The 20,671-nt window shown below is 49.7% G+C and overlaps 1 protein-coding gene across 1 annotated transcript in view; it reads right to left on the reverse strand.

Moving 5' to 3' along the window:
- Positions 1–19,552, reverse strand: part of ATP6V1B1 (ATPase H+ transporting V1 subunit B1) — a 28,615-nt gene extending 9,063 nt beyond the window's left edge. Inside the window, exons 1-2 of the mRNA XM_032873685.1 lie at positions 19,435–19,552; positions 13,381–13,436 (exon numbers count right to left, since the gene is read on the reverse strand). Coding sequence (XP_032729576.1) covers positions 13,381–13,436; positions 19,435–19,552 — 174 coding nt within the window. The remainder of the gene's footprint in view (positions 1–13,380; positions 13,437–19,434) is intronic.
- Between the last annotated feature and the right edge of the window lie 1,119 nt (positions 19,553–20,671).

Consider the following 20,671-nt stretch of genomic DNA (forward strand, 5'->3'; position numbering starts at 1 on the left):
AAAAAAAAAGAGGGACGCCTGGGTGGCTCAGTTGGTTGGACGACTGCCTTCGGCTCGGGTCATGATCCTGGAGTTCCGGGATCGAGTCCCGCATCGGGCTCTCGGCTCCGCGGGGAGTCTGTTTCTCTCTCTGACCTTCTCCTCATTCATGCTCTCTCTCACTGTCTCTCTCTCAAATAAATGAATAAAAATCTTTAAAAAAAAAAAAAGGAAAAAGAAAAAGAAAAGAACCAGGCTAGTATCAGGAATCTATAAAGAGCTCTTACAGCTCAACAATAAAAAATACAAATACCGAAACTTTAAAACAAGCAAAGGATCTAAATGGACATTTCTCCAAAGAAGATACACAAATGACCAAGAAGCCCCTAAGATGCTCATCCCTCGCCATTGAAGAAACACAGATCAAAACCACGACGAGATACCAGGTCCCACTCGTGAGTGTGGCTGAAGTCCGAGGGACTACCATATGGTTGAGGGTGTGGAGAAATCGGACCCCTCGAGATGGTGCAGCCTCTTTGCAAAACACTCTGGCACTTCCTCAAAGGGCTAAACAGAGAGATACATATGACCCAGCAAGTCCACTGGCCCAAGAGAAATGAAAACCTGGCCACATAAAAATTTGTGTATGACTGTATACGAATGTTCACATACAAGTAGCAGCCTTATTCATAGTAGCCCCAAGGTGGAAACAACCCAAATGTCCACAGACGGTGAATGGAGAAACAGAAGATGGCGTATTTGTACCACAGAGTATTATCAGCCTTAAAAACGAACGCAATACTGATCCTTTGAAAACACGGATGAACCTTGGAAACACGCTAAGTAGGCGAAAGATGCCAGAAACAACAGGTAACGAGTTATATGATTCCACTGAATACAAAGTGTCTGAAATAATCTGATCCATAAAGACAGAAAGATTAGGGGCTGCTGGGGGTTGGAAGGATGACTGGGGGTGACAACAGGTACAGGGATTCTTCTGGAGGTGATGAAAATGTTCTGGCATCAGATAGTGGTGATAGTTGTACAACTCTGTGTATGTACTAAAAACCACTGAATTGTGTGCTTTAAAAGAAGGAAGTTTAGGGGCGCCTGGGTGGTCCAGTCATTGGGCGTCTGCCTTGGGCTCAGGTCATGATCCCAGCATCCTGGGATGGAGCCCTGCATCAGGCTCCCTGCTCAGCGGGAGGCCTGCTTCTCCCTCTCCCACTCCCCCTGTTTGCGTTCCCTCTCTCGCTGTGTCTCTCTCTGTCAAATAAATAAATAAAATCTTTTTTAAAAAAAGAAGGAAGTTTATATGAATTATAATTTTAAAAAAATAAGGCTGTCCTTCCAGGACCACAGGGAGCAGGTGGAGCAGGTTGGGCAGGTGGAGGTCTGCCCCAAGGAAATCCCACAGTCCCTGCAGTTTGTGCATGCTCCAGCAACCAGGGTCCCGGTCTTTCCCCACTTCCAGAAGAGGCTGAGGCCGGAGAGCTGGGCTGGGAGAGCCGACCGCCGTCCCCCAATGACACAGACTTCAGCTCTTGCCAGCCCCAGAGACCTAAGACCTGCCTGTACCTTCTTCCAGGGGAGGTCCTGGAGGGAGTCTCCCTCACCTAGCTTCCCTGGTGATTGAGTTACTTCAGGGAGTAAGTCAGAATCAGAGTCTAGTAAAAACAAATGGTAAAAAGATGACATCCCTCCCCACAGTGCTCCTCATATTCTGAAAGGTTAAAGTACTCCACTAAATTACTCCTTGGACAGCAGAGGGAATCAAAACTGACATGCTAGATGAAATGGAAAAGAATGAGAAAGGGTATCCTTTTGTGCCAAGACCTATAGAATAAATCGGGCTGTACTATGTTTTCTGACCATAATCAAAACAAGTTAGAAATCAAAAACAAAAAGATGGTTAGACAAACTTCATAGATTTGGAAATCTCAAAACCTAATGTAGAAGAAGACAGAATTAGAAAATATCAAGCACTAGGGCACCTGGGTGGCTCAGTGGGTTAAAGCCTCTGCCTTCGGCTCAGGTCATGATCCCAGGGTCCTGGGATCAAGCCTTACATCGGGCTCCCTGCTCAGCGGGAAGCCTGCTTCTCCATCTCCCACTCCCCTTGCTTGTGTTCCCTCTCTCGATGTCTCTCTCTCTGTCAAATAAATAAATTAATTAAAAAAAAAGAAAATATTAAGCACTAAGCAATAATGAAAAACTGCATATCGATATATATGTGATGCATCTAAACTTTATTTTTTTAAGATTTTATTTATTTATTTGAGAGAGAGAGAGAGAGAGCATGAGAAGGTAGAAGGTAAGATGGAGAAGCAGACTCCCTGCGAAGCTGGGAGCCCGATGCAGGACTCGATCCCAGGACTCCGGGATCATGACCTGAGCCAAAGGCAGTGGCTTAACCAACTGAGCCACCCAGGCGCCCCTAAACTTCATTTTTAAAAAAATATTTCTTTATTTATTTTAGAGAGAAACCGAGGGGGAGGGGCTAAGGGAGAGGGAGAGAGAATCTCAAGCAGCCTTCACCCTGAGCACAGAGCCGGATATGGGGCTTCAACTCAAGATCCTGAGATTAGGGCCCTGAGGTCACGACCTGGGCTGAAACCGAAAGTCAGGTGCTTAACCAACTGCTCCAGGTGCCCCACATTTAAGCTTTAAATGCTTATGTTAGAAAAGAAAAAAACTGAGGAAGTTTAAGAGTATGCAACATGAAAAGTGAGAAAAAAGAAGAGCATTAAAACCCCCAAGAAAGTAGGATGGGGAGTGGGGAAAAGAGGTGATGGGGATTAAGGAGGGCACCTGTGATGAGCACCTGTGATGTACGGAAGTGTGAATCACTATGTTGTAACACAACACTATGTTAAATAATGGGAACCAAAAAAAAATTTTTTTAAATGTGTATATATATATATATATATATATATATATATATATACTAGAAGAAATAATAAAAGGTCAGAAATCATTAACATGGAGAACAAATATACAAGGAAGATTAAGAACCAAATTGGTTCGTTGAAAGCCTAGTAAAATAGACTGATAAAATAAACTGATGAAGAAAGAGCAAAGACATAAATAACTGTTGGAGTAAAAAAGTCAAAACCAGCTACACTAATAATATTCAAAAGGAATAAAAAGGAATTGTGAACAACCATATGCCATATAGTTGAGAACTTAGATGAAATGAACAAAGTCTTAGAAGAATAAAACTCAAACCAAAACCAGCTAGAAACCAAACAGAAAGCTGGAATAGTCCTACAGTCTTTAAGATATTACATAAATAGTGTAAAATCTTTCACAAAGGAAACACCAGTCCCAGGTAGTTTCACAAGTAAGTTCTGACAAAGCACAAATAATTTGAAACTTACCTGAGCTCTTCAAAAGACTAATGGAAAAGGGATGGTCTTTAATTAATTTTATGAGGTAAGGATAACCCCAATACAAAATAAGATAATGAAGAGGAAATTATAGGCAATCTCGCTTATGAATATAAATACAAAAGTCCTATGCAAAATATTAACAAACCAAATCCAACAAAGTAAAAAAAAAAAAAAGGCCAAATTACAAACCAAATAATAAAAGAAAGATTAAAAAATCAAAAAATAAAGACAAGCACACACACACATAAAAGTTAAAAAGACCAAGTTGGAATTATTCTGACAATTCAAGGTTAGTCTAATATTAGAAATCTGATAATGTAAATTAATTTACCTTATTAATGATTTGCAGGATTAAAAAAAACCCTGCGATCATCTTAACATTCCAGAAAAAGTTTTAAAAAACTATCCATGATTAAAAACAAAAACTTTGAAGATTAAAGAATCATGATATCCACAATTAAAGAACAAAACTACTCTTTGAAAATGGAGAATAAAAGGAAAATTCCTTAACTGCAAAAGGCATCCTCAAAAAAAAAAGCTTCTGATAACATACTCTGATGTAACATATAAGACAGTCCCTTTAAAATTAGGAGCAGGGGCGCCTGGGTGGCTCAGTTGGTTAGGCGACTGCCTTCGGCTCAGGTCACAATCCTGGAGTCCCGGGATCAAGTACAGGGACCAAGTACCACATCGGGCTCCCTGCTTTGCAGGGAGTCTGCTTCTCCCGCTGATCTCCTCCTGCTTTCTCTCTCTCTCTATCTCAAATAAATAAAGTCTTAAAAAAATAAATAAAATAAAATAAAATTAGGAGCAAAACAGGGGCACCTGGGGGGCTCAGTCGATTAAGGATCTGCCTTCTGCTCAGGCCATGATCTCTGGGTCCTGGGATTGAGTTCTGCATTGGCTCCCTGATCGATGGGCAGTCTCTCTCTCCCTCTCCCTCCACCCCTCCTTGCCTCACTTGTGTTCTCCCTTGCCTTCTCTGCTCTTCTCTCTCAAATAGGAATAATCAGCTTGTGTTTTTAAACATATATATATATATTTTTTTTCCCCCAGGGGTACAGGTCTGTGAATCTCCACGTTTACAAACTTCACAGCACTCAACATAGCACATACCCTACCCAATGTCCATAACCCCCCCCCTCCCAACCCCCCTCTGCCCAGCAACCCTCAGTTTGTTTTGTGAGATTAAGAGTCACTTATGGTTTGTATCCCTCCCAAACCCAACTTGTTAGCTTGTGTTTTTAATAACTCGATTTGTATTCTCCCAATAACTTTCTCTAGTGTAATATCTGCTGGGATAATAATTTTAAAAAATTCAGATCCTTCAAAATAAATAAATAAATAAATAAATAATTTTTTTTTTAGAAAATTAGGAGCAAAACAACAACTGCTATTATCGTTCTATTCAATATTACATTGGAAGAACCAGCCAATATAATATAATGAACAGCGGCGCCTGGATGGCTCAGTGGGTTAAAGCCTCTGCCTTCGGCTCAGGTCATGATCCCAGGGTCCTGGGATCAAGCCCTGAATCAGGCTCTCTGCTTGGCGGGGAGCCTGCTTCCCCCCTCGCTCTCTGCCTGCCTCTCTGTCTACTTGTGATCTCTGTCAAATAAATAAATAAATAATTTTTAAAAATAATATAATGAACAGAAAGAAACACTAGAAGGCAATGAAACTATAAAATAGAAAATTTCCCAAACCTCAAATGTAGTAAAGATAGGACCCCCCCAAAAAAGTAGACCAGTTTCTCTTATAAATATAGATGCAGAAATTATAAACTATTAGCCAGTCAAGTCAAACAGTGTATTAAATAAACAATTAGGTATGATCAAACAGGGCTCATCAAAAGAATGTAAGCCTAGATAAATCAATCTTGGGAATTTGTCAACATTTGACAATATATAATTCATAATAATAGGGAAGTTTCTTGTAAACACGAATTAAAAAAGAAACCCTACAGAATTATGTAAATAGAAACTCAAAAGGCTTTTGATAAAATTTGGCAGTGCTTTTTGTTTTTAATCTTGTTTATTTATTTGTCAGAGAGAGAGCACAAGCAGGAGGAGCAGCAGACAGAGGGAGAAGGAGACTCCCAGCCCGAGCAAGGAGTCCGGATGTGGGACTTGATCCCAGGACCCTGAGATCATGACCTGAGCAGAAGGCAGAGATTTAACCCACTGAACCACCCAGGCGCCCCCCCACTTTTATTTCTAATAAAATCAGTAACACCCAGAGATGCCCATATTGCTGTTGTTACTTAATATTGTTTTGGAAATTATGGTTTATACAAGAAAACCCAAAAAAGAGAAATTAAAAAGTATACTATAATAAACGTAAGTGGAGAATGCTTCATCTTAAAAAAAAAAAAAAAGATAGTGAGAGAGGAGACTGTATTCTTCAGAAATATCAGAGAAAGGCTGTGGGAATGTTCTGTTAAAGGAGGCTGCAGAGATGTGACCACTAAAGGCAGGACCTGACCTCAAGCTGGATCCTCTGCTGGAGGCCAGAAAATGCTATATAAGATTTCATTAGGGCAGCTGGTAAACTGGAATGTAGATGGTTGATCAGATAAATGTATCCGTGTAAATTTCAGAAGTTGGTAACTACTGTTGTTATGCAAGAAAACATCCTTATTCTTTAGAAATAAACACTGGAGTTTTGGGGGATAACTTACCCTTAAAAGATCTAGGCAAAAATTATGCACACACACACACACACACACACCTAGAGCAAAAGACAGAACAAATGGGGTAAAATATTAACAATTGGGTATATAGACGTTCCTGGTACTATTTTTATTTTTGCAACTTTTTATAAGTTTGAAATTGTTTCAAAATCACAAGTAAAATTAAAGCACCCCAATGGAAAAAGAGGCAGATTTCCCTTCATTTCGGATGATATTGTATATCTAGAAAAACCAAAGAGGCACTCTAGTTAAAAAAATAAAACCCCCAGAATTAATAAGAGAAGTTGGCAGCTGTATAAAGGATAAATGCATAAAAATCAATCTCTTGTACCATTGTGTGTCCATATTCTTTAGTTTAAAAAAAAAAAAGAGGGGCACCTGGGTGGCTCAGTGGGTTAAAGCCTCTGCCTTCGTCTCAGGTCATGGTCTCAGGGTCCTGGGATTGAGCCCCACATCGGGCTCTCTGCTCGGAGGGGAGCCTGTTTCTTCCTCTCTCCCTGCCTCTCTGCCTACTTGTAATCTCTGTCTATCAAATAAATAAACAAAATCTTAAAAAAAAAAAAGAATCTTTTTTTTCTATTCCAGCCATAAACGGATGAGGAATTGGAGAAAAATGTTCCATCCACAATAGGGTCCAAACCCGTACAATATCTGGAAATAAATTTGACAAGAGAGGTACAAGAGAATAATAAAATCTTGGTGAAGGACATTGAACAAGCCCTGAACAAATGAACAATACTGTTGTCCAAGACAGAATGACTCGCTGTCATAAAAATATCAATCTTTTTCAAAAGTATATAAATTAAATGCATTCTTAATGGATTCTTGTTTCTTCTAGAATTTAATAAAATCATTTTAAAAATTCTTCTAAGTGTCTGACAATATCCAAAAATAGTTGCGGAAAAGATCATAGTGGAGGACTTGCCTTAGCAGATGTGAAAATGTGCTCTGGGGTGGGGGCTGGGAGGTTGGGTAAGCCTGGTGGTGGGTATTATGGAGGGCATGTATTGCAAGGAGCACTGGGTGTGGTGCATAAACAATGAATTCTGGGACACTGAAAAGAAATTTAAAAAATAAATAAATTTTTTTTTAAAAAAGGAAAAAATTAAAAATGAAAGAAATTATCTGGGATAATTCAAAGATCAGACTTAGGTCAAGATGTATTAACTTTTATTTGTATGAATTATAGTACTGTATTAGCTATTTAAAAAAAAACAACAACCGTGTTCTGAAGCTACAGAAGTCACAGGGTTAAGTGTCGAGGTGGGGTAGATGGACGGATCAGTGGGGCAGATTCGAGTCCAGAAACGAATCCCAGGGTTTTAGAAGACTATTGTAGAACAAATGGGGCACATTACTTCACAGGGAAAAATAGAATTTACTGAATAAATGGTACCAACAGAACCGGTATCTACTTAGAAGATACCCACATCATAAACACACATACATTCAAGCCATATGTAAAACCATTACATACAAAGCTAAGATGAACCAAATACTACAGGAGCCTTTCTTCTTCCCTTTTCTTAGCTCTTCTAGAAAAGCTGGGCAAGAAAGATGTCTTTGAGTAAGGTAAGAAATCTGGAAGCCATAAATGCAAAAACAGAGATACTTGACCGTAGAGGCTCCTGGGTGGCTCAGTGGGTTAAGCAGTTAAGCGTCTGCCTTCCGCCTCAGTCATGGTCCCAGAGTCCTGGGATCGAGCCACACATCAGGACTCTCTCTCTCTCCCTGCTCATGCTGTCTCTTGCTCTCTCTCTCAAATAAATAATAAAATCTTAATTTAAAAAATGCAAATAAACAAGGAGCTCCCATAACTCAAAAGGCAAACCTCAATATGTAGGAAGATGTCATAGAGGAGAAAGTGAAACCCAAACAGATAAAAAGACTCTCAAATATAAATAAAAAAACAAGGTAGTATTATTCTCATTGATTAGACAGGCAAAATTCCCAGAAAGAACATGTTCGGGGCTGGCACGGATGCTGGAAAGTGGGTCCTCTAACACAGGGGAGACAGGAATGTGAATCCCCACAATCCTGCTGAGCTGGCAATGTGATCCCCAAATCTTCAGTATCTATTTAAAAATCTATTTTTTAAAGATCTTATTTATTAATTTGACAGAGACACAGCGAGAGAGGGAACACAAGCAAGGGGAGTGGGGGTGGGGAGAAGCAGGCTCCCCGCAGAGCAGAGAGCCTATTGGGCGGCTTGATCCCAGGACCCTGGGATCATGACCTGAGACGAAGGCAGACGCCTAAGGGCTGAGCCACGCAGGTGCCCCTAAAATCTATTTTTAAATCAATATACATTTTGAAGTAGCAATTTCATTTTGGGGGATCTACCTTACAGCAATAAAGGCACCAGTACGAAAGGGATGTGTTTTGCTGTACTATCTGTAATAGCAAAGCCTGGAAACACAGCGAACGTCTGCCAATGATGAAACCACTGAGTCCATCACAGAACGTCCAGGCTCCGGGCTGCTCTCAGGAAGAACGCTACTGACACGGAGGGAATCCCTGACATGTTTTTAAGAGATGGACACCAACGTAAAGCTCCAACATGCACGCTATTTGCCTCTTATCAGCAGAATCTTCACCTTGGTTATCTCAAGAAGCCGGGGATAAAAGAGGATAGGGACAGTTAACTTTTCTCCCACCGTTTACAAGCAGCATGTTTATTATTATTATTATTATTATTATTATTGGTAATTAAAAAAGTAATTGGGGATGTTCAAGTACTGTGCGACTGGTCATCACCATCCTTACTATATTAAATCCCCCGCTCGACCTAACATAGTGACCTTAAGGGTTGGGTGGGGTGGGTGGCTCAATTTCCCAAAGGGGTGTGAAGAGGCGGGGCACCCTGCGGGCCTGGGAGGGTGGAACTTGAGACCGGAGCGTTTGCTGCTTTGACGGTCACTGGAGGAAGCTCCGGCTCGGGCCCCTCCTCGTTCTGCGACGAGGACGTCAGGAAAGCTACGTCCTTCTGTCCTTCTCCCCCAAACCACCCACCCCTCGGAGTGGGGTTGCTGGGAGAGCAGGGCTCGCCCCCGGAGGAAGGCGCGGAGGTCTGCGGGCAGCTCCGGTCCAGCGGTCTTTGGCTTGTCAACCACGAGAGGGCGCCCAAGAGCCAGGGCTGGGACGCCCCGGGACAGACGTTAACTCAAGCCCTAGTTTTCCAAGGCTGTTCTGTGGGTCAGTCTCTGTCCCAGGTAGCCACCCGCCTCCTTGCCTGCTGGGCTGTTAACCTCAGGAGGAAAACTGCCCGGCAGAGGGCTGGCCAAGGCGGGCCCAAAAGAAAGGAGGCCAGGAGCCCGATAAATACCAGACAGCCAGGTGATAGAAAGTCATCCCTGTTCATGTGGGTTTATGAGAGTGAAGGAGGGGAAAGGAGAACAGAGAGGGGCGGTGTCCTGTGTGTCCCTGAGAGATGACATCCATGAAATAAGAGGAAATGAACTGTAGAGAAGAGAAAGATTGCAGTCAGACATCGGGAAGAATGGTCAGGACCATCACACCCCGTCATGGAGGATGTGGTGGAATCCTAGAATCCTCTAGGAAGAGAATACCAGGCTCCACTGTGTGTGTCTGCCTGGGTTATTTGTGGTGGGCAGGGGTGGTCACAGCCCGTTAGAACAGGGGAGGATAGGGAGAGGATTCGAGGGTGTGATGATGACCTTATACTCAAAGGAGCCCCACTTCAGAGCCTGATTCTCTCAACTCCCACTCTGGGTCCCTAGGAAGACTGGGGGGAGGAGGAGATGGTTTAGGGCCACCTTCGTCCTCTGCCAGGGATTCTGCTGAGTTCTCAGCCAGCCAGGGCTCAGGCAGAGAGGAGCTGCTGCCCACAATGTTGCACTCCTCGAAATGGGAAGTTCTTAGCAAGCCTGGCAAGACTTGTTTGAGAAAACCCTGGCCTTGAATCCTTTCCTTCGGACGATGCCCAGGGCAGTTTGGGAAAAGCCCTCTTTGGAAACTGTCTTCAGAGCTGATACATATACTTCTGAAAGCTTTTTCCTTTACAAGTTGGGAAGTAGCCTCAGACATTTGGAACCAAGTCTGGTGGATAAGGTGAGGCTTTCTTCAAGTCTCAATAAAGATTGGTCTGCATCAAAACACAGCAGCTGGAAGATTTCTAGAGCACTGAATCGTCTAATGTGGTCCCCAGCCCAGCAGCGGCAGCAGCACCTGGGAACTTCTCTGAAATGCAGATTCTTGGGCCTTAACCTTAGACTGCTGAATCAGAACTTTGGGTGGGACCCAAAGAATCATTCCAAGGGATTCTCATGCATGCTCAAGTTCAAAAACCACTGCTCTAGTAAAATCTCTCTAATGAAACCCAAGCAGGTGGCTGTCTGCTAACCTGACTCCTCGTCAATGCTTGCACAACCTGTGTGTGACTGTTTGTGAGATCAGAGCTGGGAGTGTGGATGTTTAGTAATCTGGAGAGGGGGGCGCTTTTTAAAGTCTACACTCAGGGTTTTAGCCTTTAGGATTTTTTCGTTTCCACTCTGACCTCCAAAAATCAGATGAAAACTGTGGAAGCTAACTCTAGTAAAATGCACAGGCACATGGATACATGACTTCAAAGGTTTGCGTACAATTTCAAGGCCCTTATTCCCTGGGCTGAGAACTTCCAATCTACACAAAATTCTTCCCCCTACAAACATTTTTCCTTTTGAGAAGGATGGAAGCCTAAGTGTCATCGCAGGTGTGGTTCGATTTGGGCAGCAGGTGGCGCTGCAGAGGAGGAATTGTGGCATTTTGCCCAAGCAAATGGGAAGGGGGAAGGGGGTGCAGAACCCAAAGAGGGGTACATAAAGCTGTCTTCTCCATCTCCTGAACTTATGAGACTATATATAATTGCTCCTTTTTCTTCCCTCTGCAAGTCCAGGGTCCTCTGGGTGTCTCCATCACCCACTTACTCTGTTCTAAGAGTTACAGATGCATATAACAGGCACAGAGCCACAGGTCTGGGGATCTGTCTCGTTTCCTAGTCTAGCACCATTTAATGGCCGGGAGAGTGGATGGCTGTGCAGGTACTGACTCTCCGTACCATGCAAGGGGGCAGCAGATGGCACCAACTGCCTAATCAGGCGTATCAGCATTTCTGCCTTCCAGGCAGAGCTAGGGATACCGTTCTCAAGGAGGAATAATAAAAATAACATTTATCTGATTTGATCCTCACAACGACTCTCTGACCATTTACTGGATGAGGAAACCAGCATTCACAAGCCGAAACAGATGCTTCTCAAACTTCAGGGAGCATCACATCACCTTGAAGGGCTTTTAGAGACTGGTTTCTGCATTCCACCCCCCTGCCTCCCACCCACCTTAGAGTTTCTGATCCTGTCAGTCTTGGGTAGGAGCCTGAGAATCCATATTTCTTTCTTTTTTTCTTTTTAAGATTTTTTACTTATTTATTTGACAGACAGAGATCACAAGCAGGCAGAGAGGCAGGCAGAGAGAGGGGGGAGGAAGCAGGCTCCCCGCTGAGCAGAGAGCCCATGACCTGAGCCAAAGGCAGAGGCTTTAACCCACTGAGCCACCCAGGTGCCCCCAGAATCCGTATTTCTAACAAGTGCTCAGGTAGTACTGATGCTGCTGATCTTGAATTGACAGGTAGCTAGTAGGAAGGGTGGGCTGGGGAGTCTGAGTCAGACTGCGGGGGGGGGGCACCCCACCGTCACATGCACACACATAAGCACTCCATCACACCCCCTCCCACAGCCTCCCCAAGTTTAGTGGGTCAAACGGGAAGGTGTGAAAAACAAAAAACAAAAAACAGGGAGGTCTGTATGAACTCGGAATCTGGTTTCCGGGAATGAGAGGGTCAGATTTAGTTATTCTAACTTACTCGTTCTTGCCTCTCATTCATGTACTCACCCTTCCTTTGAGCAAACTGAGCACCTGCAATGGACTGGGTGTTTAGCAGAAGTACAGGGTGGGGCTCCGGGGACTTAGGAGTAATGTGCAATGGGAGGGACACTGTGGAGGCAGTGAGGGGACATGTGGCCAGGTGGTGCTCAAATGGCTTGACAGAGCTGCAAAGGGGACAGTACGAAGAGGGAGAGGAGGGACAGGCTCATTGCCCAGGGACCTGGGCAAGACATCTAGAAGTGACCTCTCAGCCAGTCCTGGGGTGAGTCAGAGGAAGGCATGGGGGAAAGGTAGCTGGAGAGGCAGAGGGAAGATATGAGCAAAGGCCTAGAGACATCAAATGGCAGCTCCATGCAGAGAGGAGGGGATGTGGTGTGAGAGCAGAGAGGTGTGCAGGAACCCAGACAGAATGTAGGGCCTGTAAGGTGAAGGCACTGGGAGTTCTAGATGAGTCTGAAGCAGGGAAATGAAGGGGTTCAGGCTGCAGGGGGGAACATAGGGGACAGGAGGGCCCCACGCTGGGGGCCCAGAGGCCATGGCCAAATCAGGGAGCGCTGGGGTGGGAGACTGCTAGCAGATCATTGGCAATGACGGACTGGGGTCCACGAAAGGATGACTCCAGGGTGGCACCAGTTTCCCAGTCTGGGGTGGGTGACACGCAGTGGGAGCCTGGGAGGGACACACTGCCTCCACAGTGTCCCTCCCATTGCACATACCCCTCTCATACCTTGCAGGGCCCTTGATGGCTTAAGAATCCCCAACCCCAGGGCGCCTGGGTGGCTCAGTTGGTTAAGCGTCTGCCTTTGGCTCAGGTCATGCTCCCAGGGTCCTGGGATCAAGCCCCATATCGGGATCCCTCTTCTCCCTCTCCTGCTTCCCCCTAGCTTGTGTTTCCTCTCTCGCTATCTCCCTCTGTCATAAATAAATAAAATCTTAAAAAAAAAAGAATCCCCAACCCCAGATTCAAAACGCAGTCAGTCTCTGCCAGGGTCTTGCCATTCCCCGGGGGACACAAAGGAGCCAACATCTCATTTCTTTCTGGGAGACCCACTTTACGTCCCACCCACAGCACAGCTGGTTCCCAGGCTGAGATATTCCAAAAGCCTCTGAAAACCTTGAGCTCTGGAAAAGAGTTAGCTGGCATTGCCCCTCTGCCTTCTGTTCCTTTGAAAGGATGCAGCTGATGGAAGCAAGGTCAACACAACCATCACACTGCCAAAGGAAGAGGCACAACAGCCTAGCTCCTTGGCGGTAGGTGTGGGTCCCTGAAGGCCCAGAGTGGGAATGGGGGTGCACTGAAAATGCAGGAAGGGAAACCAGGGTGGCTGGGGAGAGAGCTGGGGAGGAAGAATGTGGGGACGTGTGACAGGGAATTAGAAGGGACAAGCGGGCCCATGGGATTTGGCCTTAGGGCCTGGGAAGAAATAGAAGTCTTACCTTGACCTGGTCCAGCACCACCAGGGGCCCATTGACGCTGCACACAGTCCTGTAGGCTGGGGGGAGGGGTGGAGGTGGGTGAGGGTCTCACACCCAGACACACACACACACACACACACACACACACACACAGGCATCCTCTGCTTTCCCTCCCTGTGCGCACCACCCCCACCCCCTTCCCAGTCTGGGCTGTCAGGGTCATTAGCTGTGACAGAGCCAGCCACCATTGCTGTAAGGGTCATGCCCCTGCCCGCAGGGCCCCCCGCTGGCTTGGACACCTGCAGGAGGCTGGGGGAGGGCCAGGGCAAGGGCAGAGGCCCCTCAGAGTCCTCTCCTCCCCCTCAGCCATCCAGAAGTCTTTCTTATCTTGAGGCTGCTTCCCCTCCGGCCTCAGCCCCCATCTTATCCACCCCCTCCTCTCTGACCCACAGCATTTTCCAAAAGCTTCTGGCCCCCAGCTAGAGAGGACAAGTGAACTGCCCTCAGTGGCCCTCTGGGATCACTCGACACTGACTGAGCACTTCGCCTGTGCGCCTGCGCCCACGTGCACCTGTGCGCCTGCGCCCACGTGCACCTGTGCGCCTGCGTGGGGGTGGTGGGGGCTGGTGCAGGCACCGATGAGAAAAATCAGCCAGGGTCCCTGCCTTGTCATGAGGCCTTGCCAGGGAGGGTCCTAGACAACCTGGTCTCCCTGGGTGCCTGTGGGGGAGGGGAAAGAATGACAAGGAAGGAGAAAGAAGAGGAATGTCCCAGTCCTAGTGGCTGGAGAGAACCAAAAATGCGGACATGAGCTCAGCTTACAGGGAGCCTCTAACTCCAGTGTTGGGGACCCCAATAGGAGAGCCACAGACAGCCAGACAGGAAGCCTATCTCGCTTATGCTAGAGGCTAGCTGGGAACCCCTGGAGCTCTCCCTCACCCGTGACCCTGGGATATACATCTCTTCCCTGTGAAGCACCAGTGGGACAGCTGAGATGAGGGACCCTGGCGGGGCAGGATGGTCAGAGTGTCTGTAAGGTCACGGGATCACTCACAGTTTGGAAGAACCCTGTTCTAACCCTCTTCTCAAAAGGGGAGGAGAACGGGGGTGAAAAACCTATTCCAGGGTCAACCAGCATGCTCGTGGCAAAGCTGGGGCTGGGATCCCAGTCTGCGCTTCCCATCAGACCACACCGGCTCCCAGCCACTTGCCCTCATGCTTCCGTGCAAGCCCGGTGCCAAGTCACCAAGTCACCCCACACCAAGAGAAACTCAATGCCCCCAGCTCAAGCCCTCCCCAGTCTGGGGCTCAGTGGTCACACTGGGACTTGGGCTAGGGAGACTAGCTGGGCAAGGCTCTTCTGAGCTTAGAGACTGCTAGGAAAACTCAAGAACAGGAGGGCACGAGAAGACCCTTTCTTTTGGGCTTGGCCCTGGAGTGGCAGGAACTCCTTCAGGTTCCTCTGGAAGAGGGGAGAAAGTATCCAACCTTTCCTCTTAGACCCACCTTTCCTGGCCCCAGGGTCCAGGCTCCAGGATGACTGCTGTCTAGGGGAAATGGCCAGTGCCTCCTCCTCTGTTGGCCCTCCCATCAAGCAAGCTCTGGTATCTCCCATCTTACTTTTTAAAAAAGATCTTATTTATTTGAGAGAGACTGAGCAAGCAACAGAGCACATGAGCAGGGGGAGAGGTAGAAGGAGAGAGAGAAGCAGACTCCCCTGGGGGCAGGAAGCCCAAGTCGGGACTCAATCCCAGGACCATGGGATCATGCTGGAGCCCAAGGCAGATGCTTTTAACCCACTGAGCCACCCAGGTGCCCCTGGAATCTCCCATCTCAAGAACCACTGCCTCGGCCCCAGTCCTTGCACCGCTGGGTGACCCTCACAGCCCAACTTCTGGCTCCATTGCTGACTTCCTTCGCCCACCTTCCTCCCTCCCCCTGCATTATCCAGTGAGGCTTCTCTCTAGGCCACCCCAAGGGGACCAGGCAGAGCAGACCAGAGCCTGATTTTAGAAAGCCCTGGGAAGAGCTGGCCTCCCGCTGGCCCTATAGCGAAAATACCAGACCCGGCCCAAAGGGCTGAGATGGCTGAAGAAACTTGCAGAGTGGGTGGGGTGGGGTGGGGAGGGGCTCAAGGTCCACAAAGCCCCAGGGAACTCTTTCCATTTCTGCCTCTGAATCTAGTCTTTCAACTTCCTCCCTTCGTCCCAGCGGGCTCCCCCCATTTCACAGCTTCTTTCCGGGAAACCTATCTGGTGGAAATCCCCACAGAGCATCCTCGGGGAGGGCACCTGAGGTGGGGGGTGCAGTGGTGAACAGCTGGGAGCAGCTCAGAGGGCCCTTGGGTTGGATGCCCAGTGTGTGGTCTGTAAGCCCCCAGCTCATCCCACCAGCCTCAGCCATAAACCAGCTTTCTGGGTTTCCAGAGGCGCTGGTCTCACGCCTCTCTCTCTCTCTCTCTCTCTCTCTCTCTCTCTCTCGGGGTTCCTAAATGCTTGCTAGATGAGTCCACCCTCCACAGGCTGGGCCCTTTGGCTGCAGAAAAGCCACTCTGGCTGTTCCGTGTGGCTTTTCATATCCCACAACGCCCAGCCCCTGACTTAGTCCTACAGCCCCCTGGCTCTGCTCCCCACTGAAGTCCCACAGCCCTCAGGGGGCACCCTAGATAGAGGGCGTCCTCTTTTCCAGCCTGTGGTCCTTAATGAGATGGGTCATGTCGCCCCCCTCAGACCAGGGCTCTGGTGCCTCCCAGGTCAGACTGGAGCCTATCTTTCCTTAGAGGCTGTCTAGTCTGGTCACAGCCAAGGTGGGGGCTGGGCCAAAGGTGTCCTTGACGGAAGCTGGGTTTTTTGTGTGTACCCACCCCCAGCTGATTGTGGACCAGAGAGGCCCAGAGGTTGGCTGATTTCTCCTGTGGCACTGCCCCCAGCCTTGGCACCTACTCCTCAACCTTGGTGAGGTCCAGGGGGGCGGGTAGTACTGGAGGCAGGGGCCTGGCCCAGAAGACCTCTGAGGGGCACTCCCTCAATAGGCCTTCCTGAGACTTTGCAGACACTCCCTCCCTCGGCTCTTCCCTCTCCCCTTCTCCATTGTTCTAGCTGACACTTCGGGTAGCACTTAGGGCCACAGGCTTGGAGCCCCTCCCTGCCCCCATCTCCCCCTCTGCCTTCCCTGTCAAAGGCTCAGCGGGGCTCCGCGCAGCCCACTAATTAGGGCCAGCCCAGCCACACCTGCAGCGTCCTGGGAGAGGGCTGAGCCAGTCGCCCAGGCGTGAGGCTGGGGTGGGGGCAAGCCTGGGGCAGCAGGTCCCGCACCTCCTCCCTGATCCCCTCCCGAGGGATTAGCAGAGGGAGGGCAAGGGGCTGGAAGCCCAGGCTTCTTAGAATCAGTCCATGACCATCCGGGTGGAACTCTTTCAGTGTGACCTCCCTGGACTTTCCGTTGAGGAAACTGAGTCAGGCAGCAAAGCTGGAGGTTTGGCACTCCAGCCTCTGGGTGATCTGACCTGGCTCTACCCCTCCAGCTGGGCTGATAGCCTGTGGGTCCAAGCTTTGCTCCTGCGGCGGCACCCTGCCCCCGCCCCGCCCTGCATCCCCTTCTACCCCAGGCCCTGCCTAGCATCTTCTGCCCCACGCAATAGGAAAAAACTCCATGCCACCTCCTCCCCTTGGGGAAAGAGCTCTAGCTCTCAGGGAGGCAAATGGTCCCTTCTCAACCAGGGCGCATATTGCTGGAATTCCCTTCCCATCCAAGTCTACCCTGCACCCACCTTTCTGGCTCATTCCCTCAGCCACTGCAGTGAAATCACCCTTAAGGCCTCAGGCCTGTTGGTCCCTCTCCTCCTCCAGGAAGACTTCTCTTGGACTCACCCCACCCATGGCCGAGGATGCCCTGGGGCTGGAAGCCAGTTGCCCCATCCCTGTCCTTCTGGTCCCCCACCTTTCCTCCTAGGTTCCTTCTATCTTTACATAAAGTTCTACTGCCCAGAAATCCAGAGTGGGGGTCAGAGGCCAGGCTCAGGGAGATGGGCAGAGAGACACAGGAGACCTGCCTCAGTGACCTGAGCGCACAGCTGTAGTTCTGCACCTGCCCTCTCCCCACCCCCACCCTCCTCTCCCAACCCCCCTCCACACCCTTCTGGCAGGAAACCCCTCAGGCCCCAGAGGAGAAGGGGGATGGGAACTGGAGAAAGCTGTGGTCACAGAAGCACACTGAGGAATCAGATCTGATCCTGGGTTGGGGAGGCTGTCAGTGGGGCAGGGGCTGGCCCCTGGGGGGTACGCTAGGAGGAAAATGGTGTGCAGCCTTTGTCACTGCAGGAAGAATGCAGGAACAACTTTAATGCTGGTGGGGAGAAGAGCCGGTGGGGTGGAGGGGGGAGGGGCTCCCCCTCAGCAGAACCTTGTCTCCAGGTCAGCTGTTGGGTGTGACACATTCACCTGGGTGGGGGACCCGTGAAGGGACACACAGACACCGGGGGTGCTGCCACCCCTGGGTCCCAGCCTGGGTCACATCTCCTGGGTGTTTCTCTGTACCAAGCCTTGTTGACTCTAAATAAGGTGTGGGCTGGAGGGAACCGGCTGGAGGGGGCCCTGGGGTGAGGTGGCACCTGTCAGGGTCCCTGGGAAGGCACCCTCCAAGGAAGGGTAGTTGGGGGAGGAACTCAGATCTCCACCAGGCCTGGGCTCTGGACCCAAGTGGGGGACCGGCTGGGGTATTTCCGGGCCTTCATGACCCCTGCTTTGCCCCAGGGGGGATCTGGGCCTCAGCGCTTCCCGCTGACAGGGCCAGGCCTGCAGGGCCTCCTTGCTAAATCTGGCCCCACTCAGTTTCTCCTCTGCTGGAATGTGCTCCACCCCTCAGTGCCTGCCTCAGGCCCCTGGAGGTGCCCGCACACCCCCTGCTGTGTTCCTCCGCATGGGGCCTGCCCACACTGCACATGGTCTGTTCTGGGTGGCTGCCAGCCCCATTCAACGCAGACCTGGCTCTCCAGGCTGCCCTGTCGGGCGGCTCCTCCCCCTGCGGCCCGGGTAACAGCAGACAGAGGGCGGGAGGCTGTGCTGGGCCAGCTTCTCTGTTCACACGCCCTGGCCCTGGCGGGAGCCTCTGGCTCTCCGTGGCCCATCCTGGCCAGGCCGGTTTATGCCAGTGAGCTGGGCTGCCTGAGAACCTGAGAACTGGAGAATGACCTTGGCAAGGAGAGAGGCAGCCAGTACCCACTTTGGTCCTCAGAGCCTTACTGGTTTCTGTGCCCCAAATATCTGGACACACCTCGGGGTCTCCCCCTGAGTCCTGCAAGGGCATACACTGGGCTGCCCCTACACAGACATTCGACATCACCTGCCCACGTACCCACATTCTCTCCATGAGCACGCACGCTCGTGTGCGGACCCACACGCTCACGCTGAACCTACAAGCATGCACACACACTGTCCCACATTTCCTCACTCTGATCACACCCATCTGCAAGCGGTCACACACATATTTACACCCATCCCCACCTACGTGAAGGTGGGAGCACACACGGACCCAGGCACGCGCCTTGCCCTGGGTTAGACACACAGACACCTTCCCCAAAATGCACGCATGACATGTACCTGCAGACACGACACGCAGTGGCACGTATGTCCCCACCGCGAGAAAGCACACAGTCTGCCCTGCCACACACATTCCCTGAGAACACCTGATGGCACATTTCCTCATGCTGAGTATCCTGGTGTACACGCACAACCCCCCCGCCAACACACACCGATTCACACAAAGCATGTATCACAAACACACACTCTTGGGGCAGCGGGGAGCTCTCTCTGGACTTGGGGTCTCAGTACAGGGTAAGGGAGATGACTGAGAGGTTCCTGCAAGGTTCCTGCCCTCCCTGTTGGGTAGCCTGAGCTGGGGACCCCATCCCCCAGCTACAGAGATGGCCCCTCATCCGGGGCAGCCCATGGTGTCACTCTGCTGGACCGAGAGCCCCCTAGATCTTCCTCCGCCTCAGATCCTCCTCTTTCCCTGAGCCTAAGAAGCAGAACCACCCAGCAGCGCCCACCCCCACCCCCCTGCGGGGATTGTACTCACTGACACGGGGGTGGGTGATGTAGTTTCTGGTGACCGCTTGCATGTGTTCTCGGGCTGTGCCCAGGTCACAGCCACTGCCAGGGACTCCCCCGGGCCTACTGTCTACCCTCATGGCCATGGCGAGGCGGCAGGCTGGGAGCTGAGGACGGGAGCCTGCTGGTGGCAAGTGCAATACTTGAGGCCTGGCTGGAGCTGGAGGAGCTGGAGAGGGCGGCTCAGACCGCCCCAGAGGCCACCCCTCCCCTCACCAGTCCCCTCCTCCCTGAGTTGACTGTAAACAGGGAAACCGGCCTCTGGTCCAGAAGCTCTTCCGGATCTGGGAGGGGACCTAAGCCAATGGCCAGCAGCAGCTGCCAGGAGGGTAGCAGTACAGGGGTATGGCTGGCCCTCTAACCTCTGAATCTGGGTGTTCGTTTGCCCCCAGTGGGGCAAGGGTGGCCAGGGTGAACTCAGCTCTTCCCCTTGCTCCAGACCACATCTCTTCCGGGTCTCCACACCACATGTACTTTCTGGCAGGCTGTTCTCTCCCCACGTCTCTTCCTCACTGTCTCCCCATTCTTGTGCCAGCTTCAGTGCCACCTCCTACAGGAAGCCTTCCCTGCGTTCACCACTCATCTGGTGTCTTTCCTTTGTCATGCCCTTTTGGAGAATTGTCTCTTGTCACTGCCCCTAGACTCTGAGCCTCCAAAGAGCTGAGTTTGTGTCTCCTCCATCAGACTTGGGTCTCTTTAAGTCTTTCTGTCTCATAATACTGAGAGCTTTCTGGGAGCTGGCACAAGTCTCCCTCTATCCATTCCTAGGACCATCTTACCTTTTTATATTTCACCTGCCCAGTGTCATGCCACAGACCTATCCTGACATTTTTCAGCTCAGAGCAGAACGTACAAATGGAGGAATCCTCCTGGTATCTAGTGGCTAAAGGAGTCATGGGGTCACAGGTCTGCTGGACAAGTCAAGGTGGGCACGAGATAGTGGCTCAACCCACTGAACCGAAGGTTTGCCCTGGTCACTCCCATGTTTCATTCCAGACTCAGGATGTCCAGCCGGCAAACTATACCGCCAACGCAGAGGAAAGGGAGGAAACTCTGTTGTCTGGGGACCCCTGTCCAGGGTGACTCAGGCCAGCCAATCCGAAACCAAAATATGTCTTCCCCAGAGCAGACTGTGGCGAACCGTACTTGGCTTTTCTTCCCCAAAGATTAAAATCTCACCTCCAACCTCTGGCCTGAGGACCCAC

This window comes from Lontra canadensis, unplaced genomic scaffold (genome assembly GCF_010015895.1).
Source record: "Lontra canadensis isolate GAN:19392208 unplaced genomic scaffold, GSC_riverotter_1.0 scaffold50, whole genome shotgun sequence".
NCBI lineage: Eukaryota > Metazoa > Chordata > Mammalia > Carnivora > Mustelidae > Lontra > Lontra canadensis.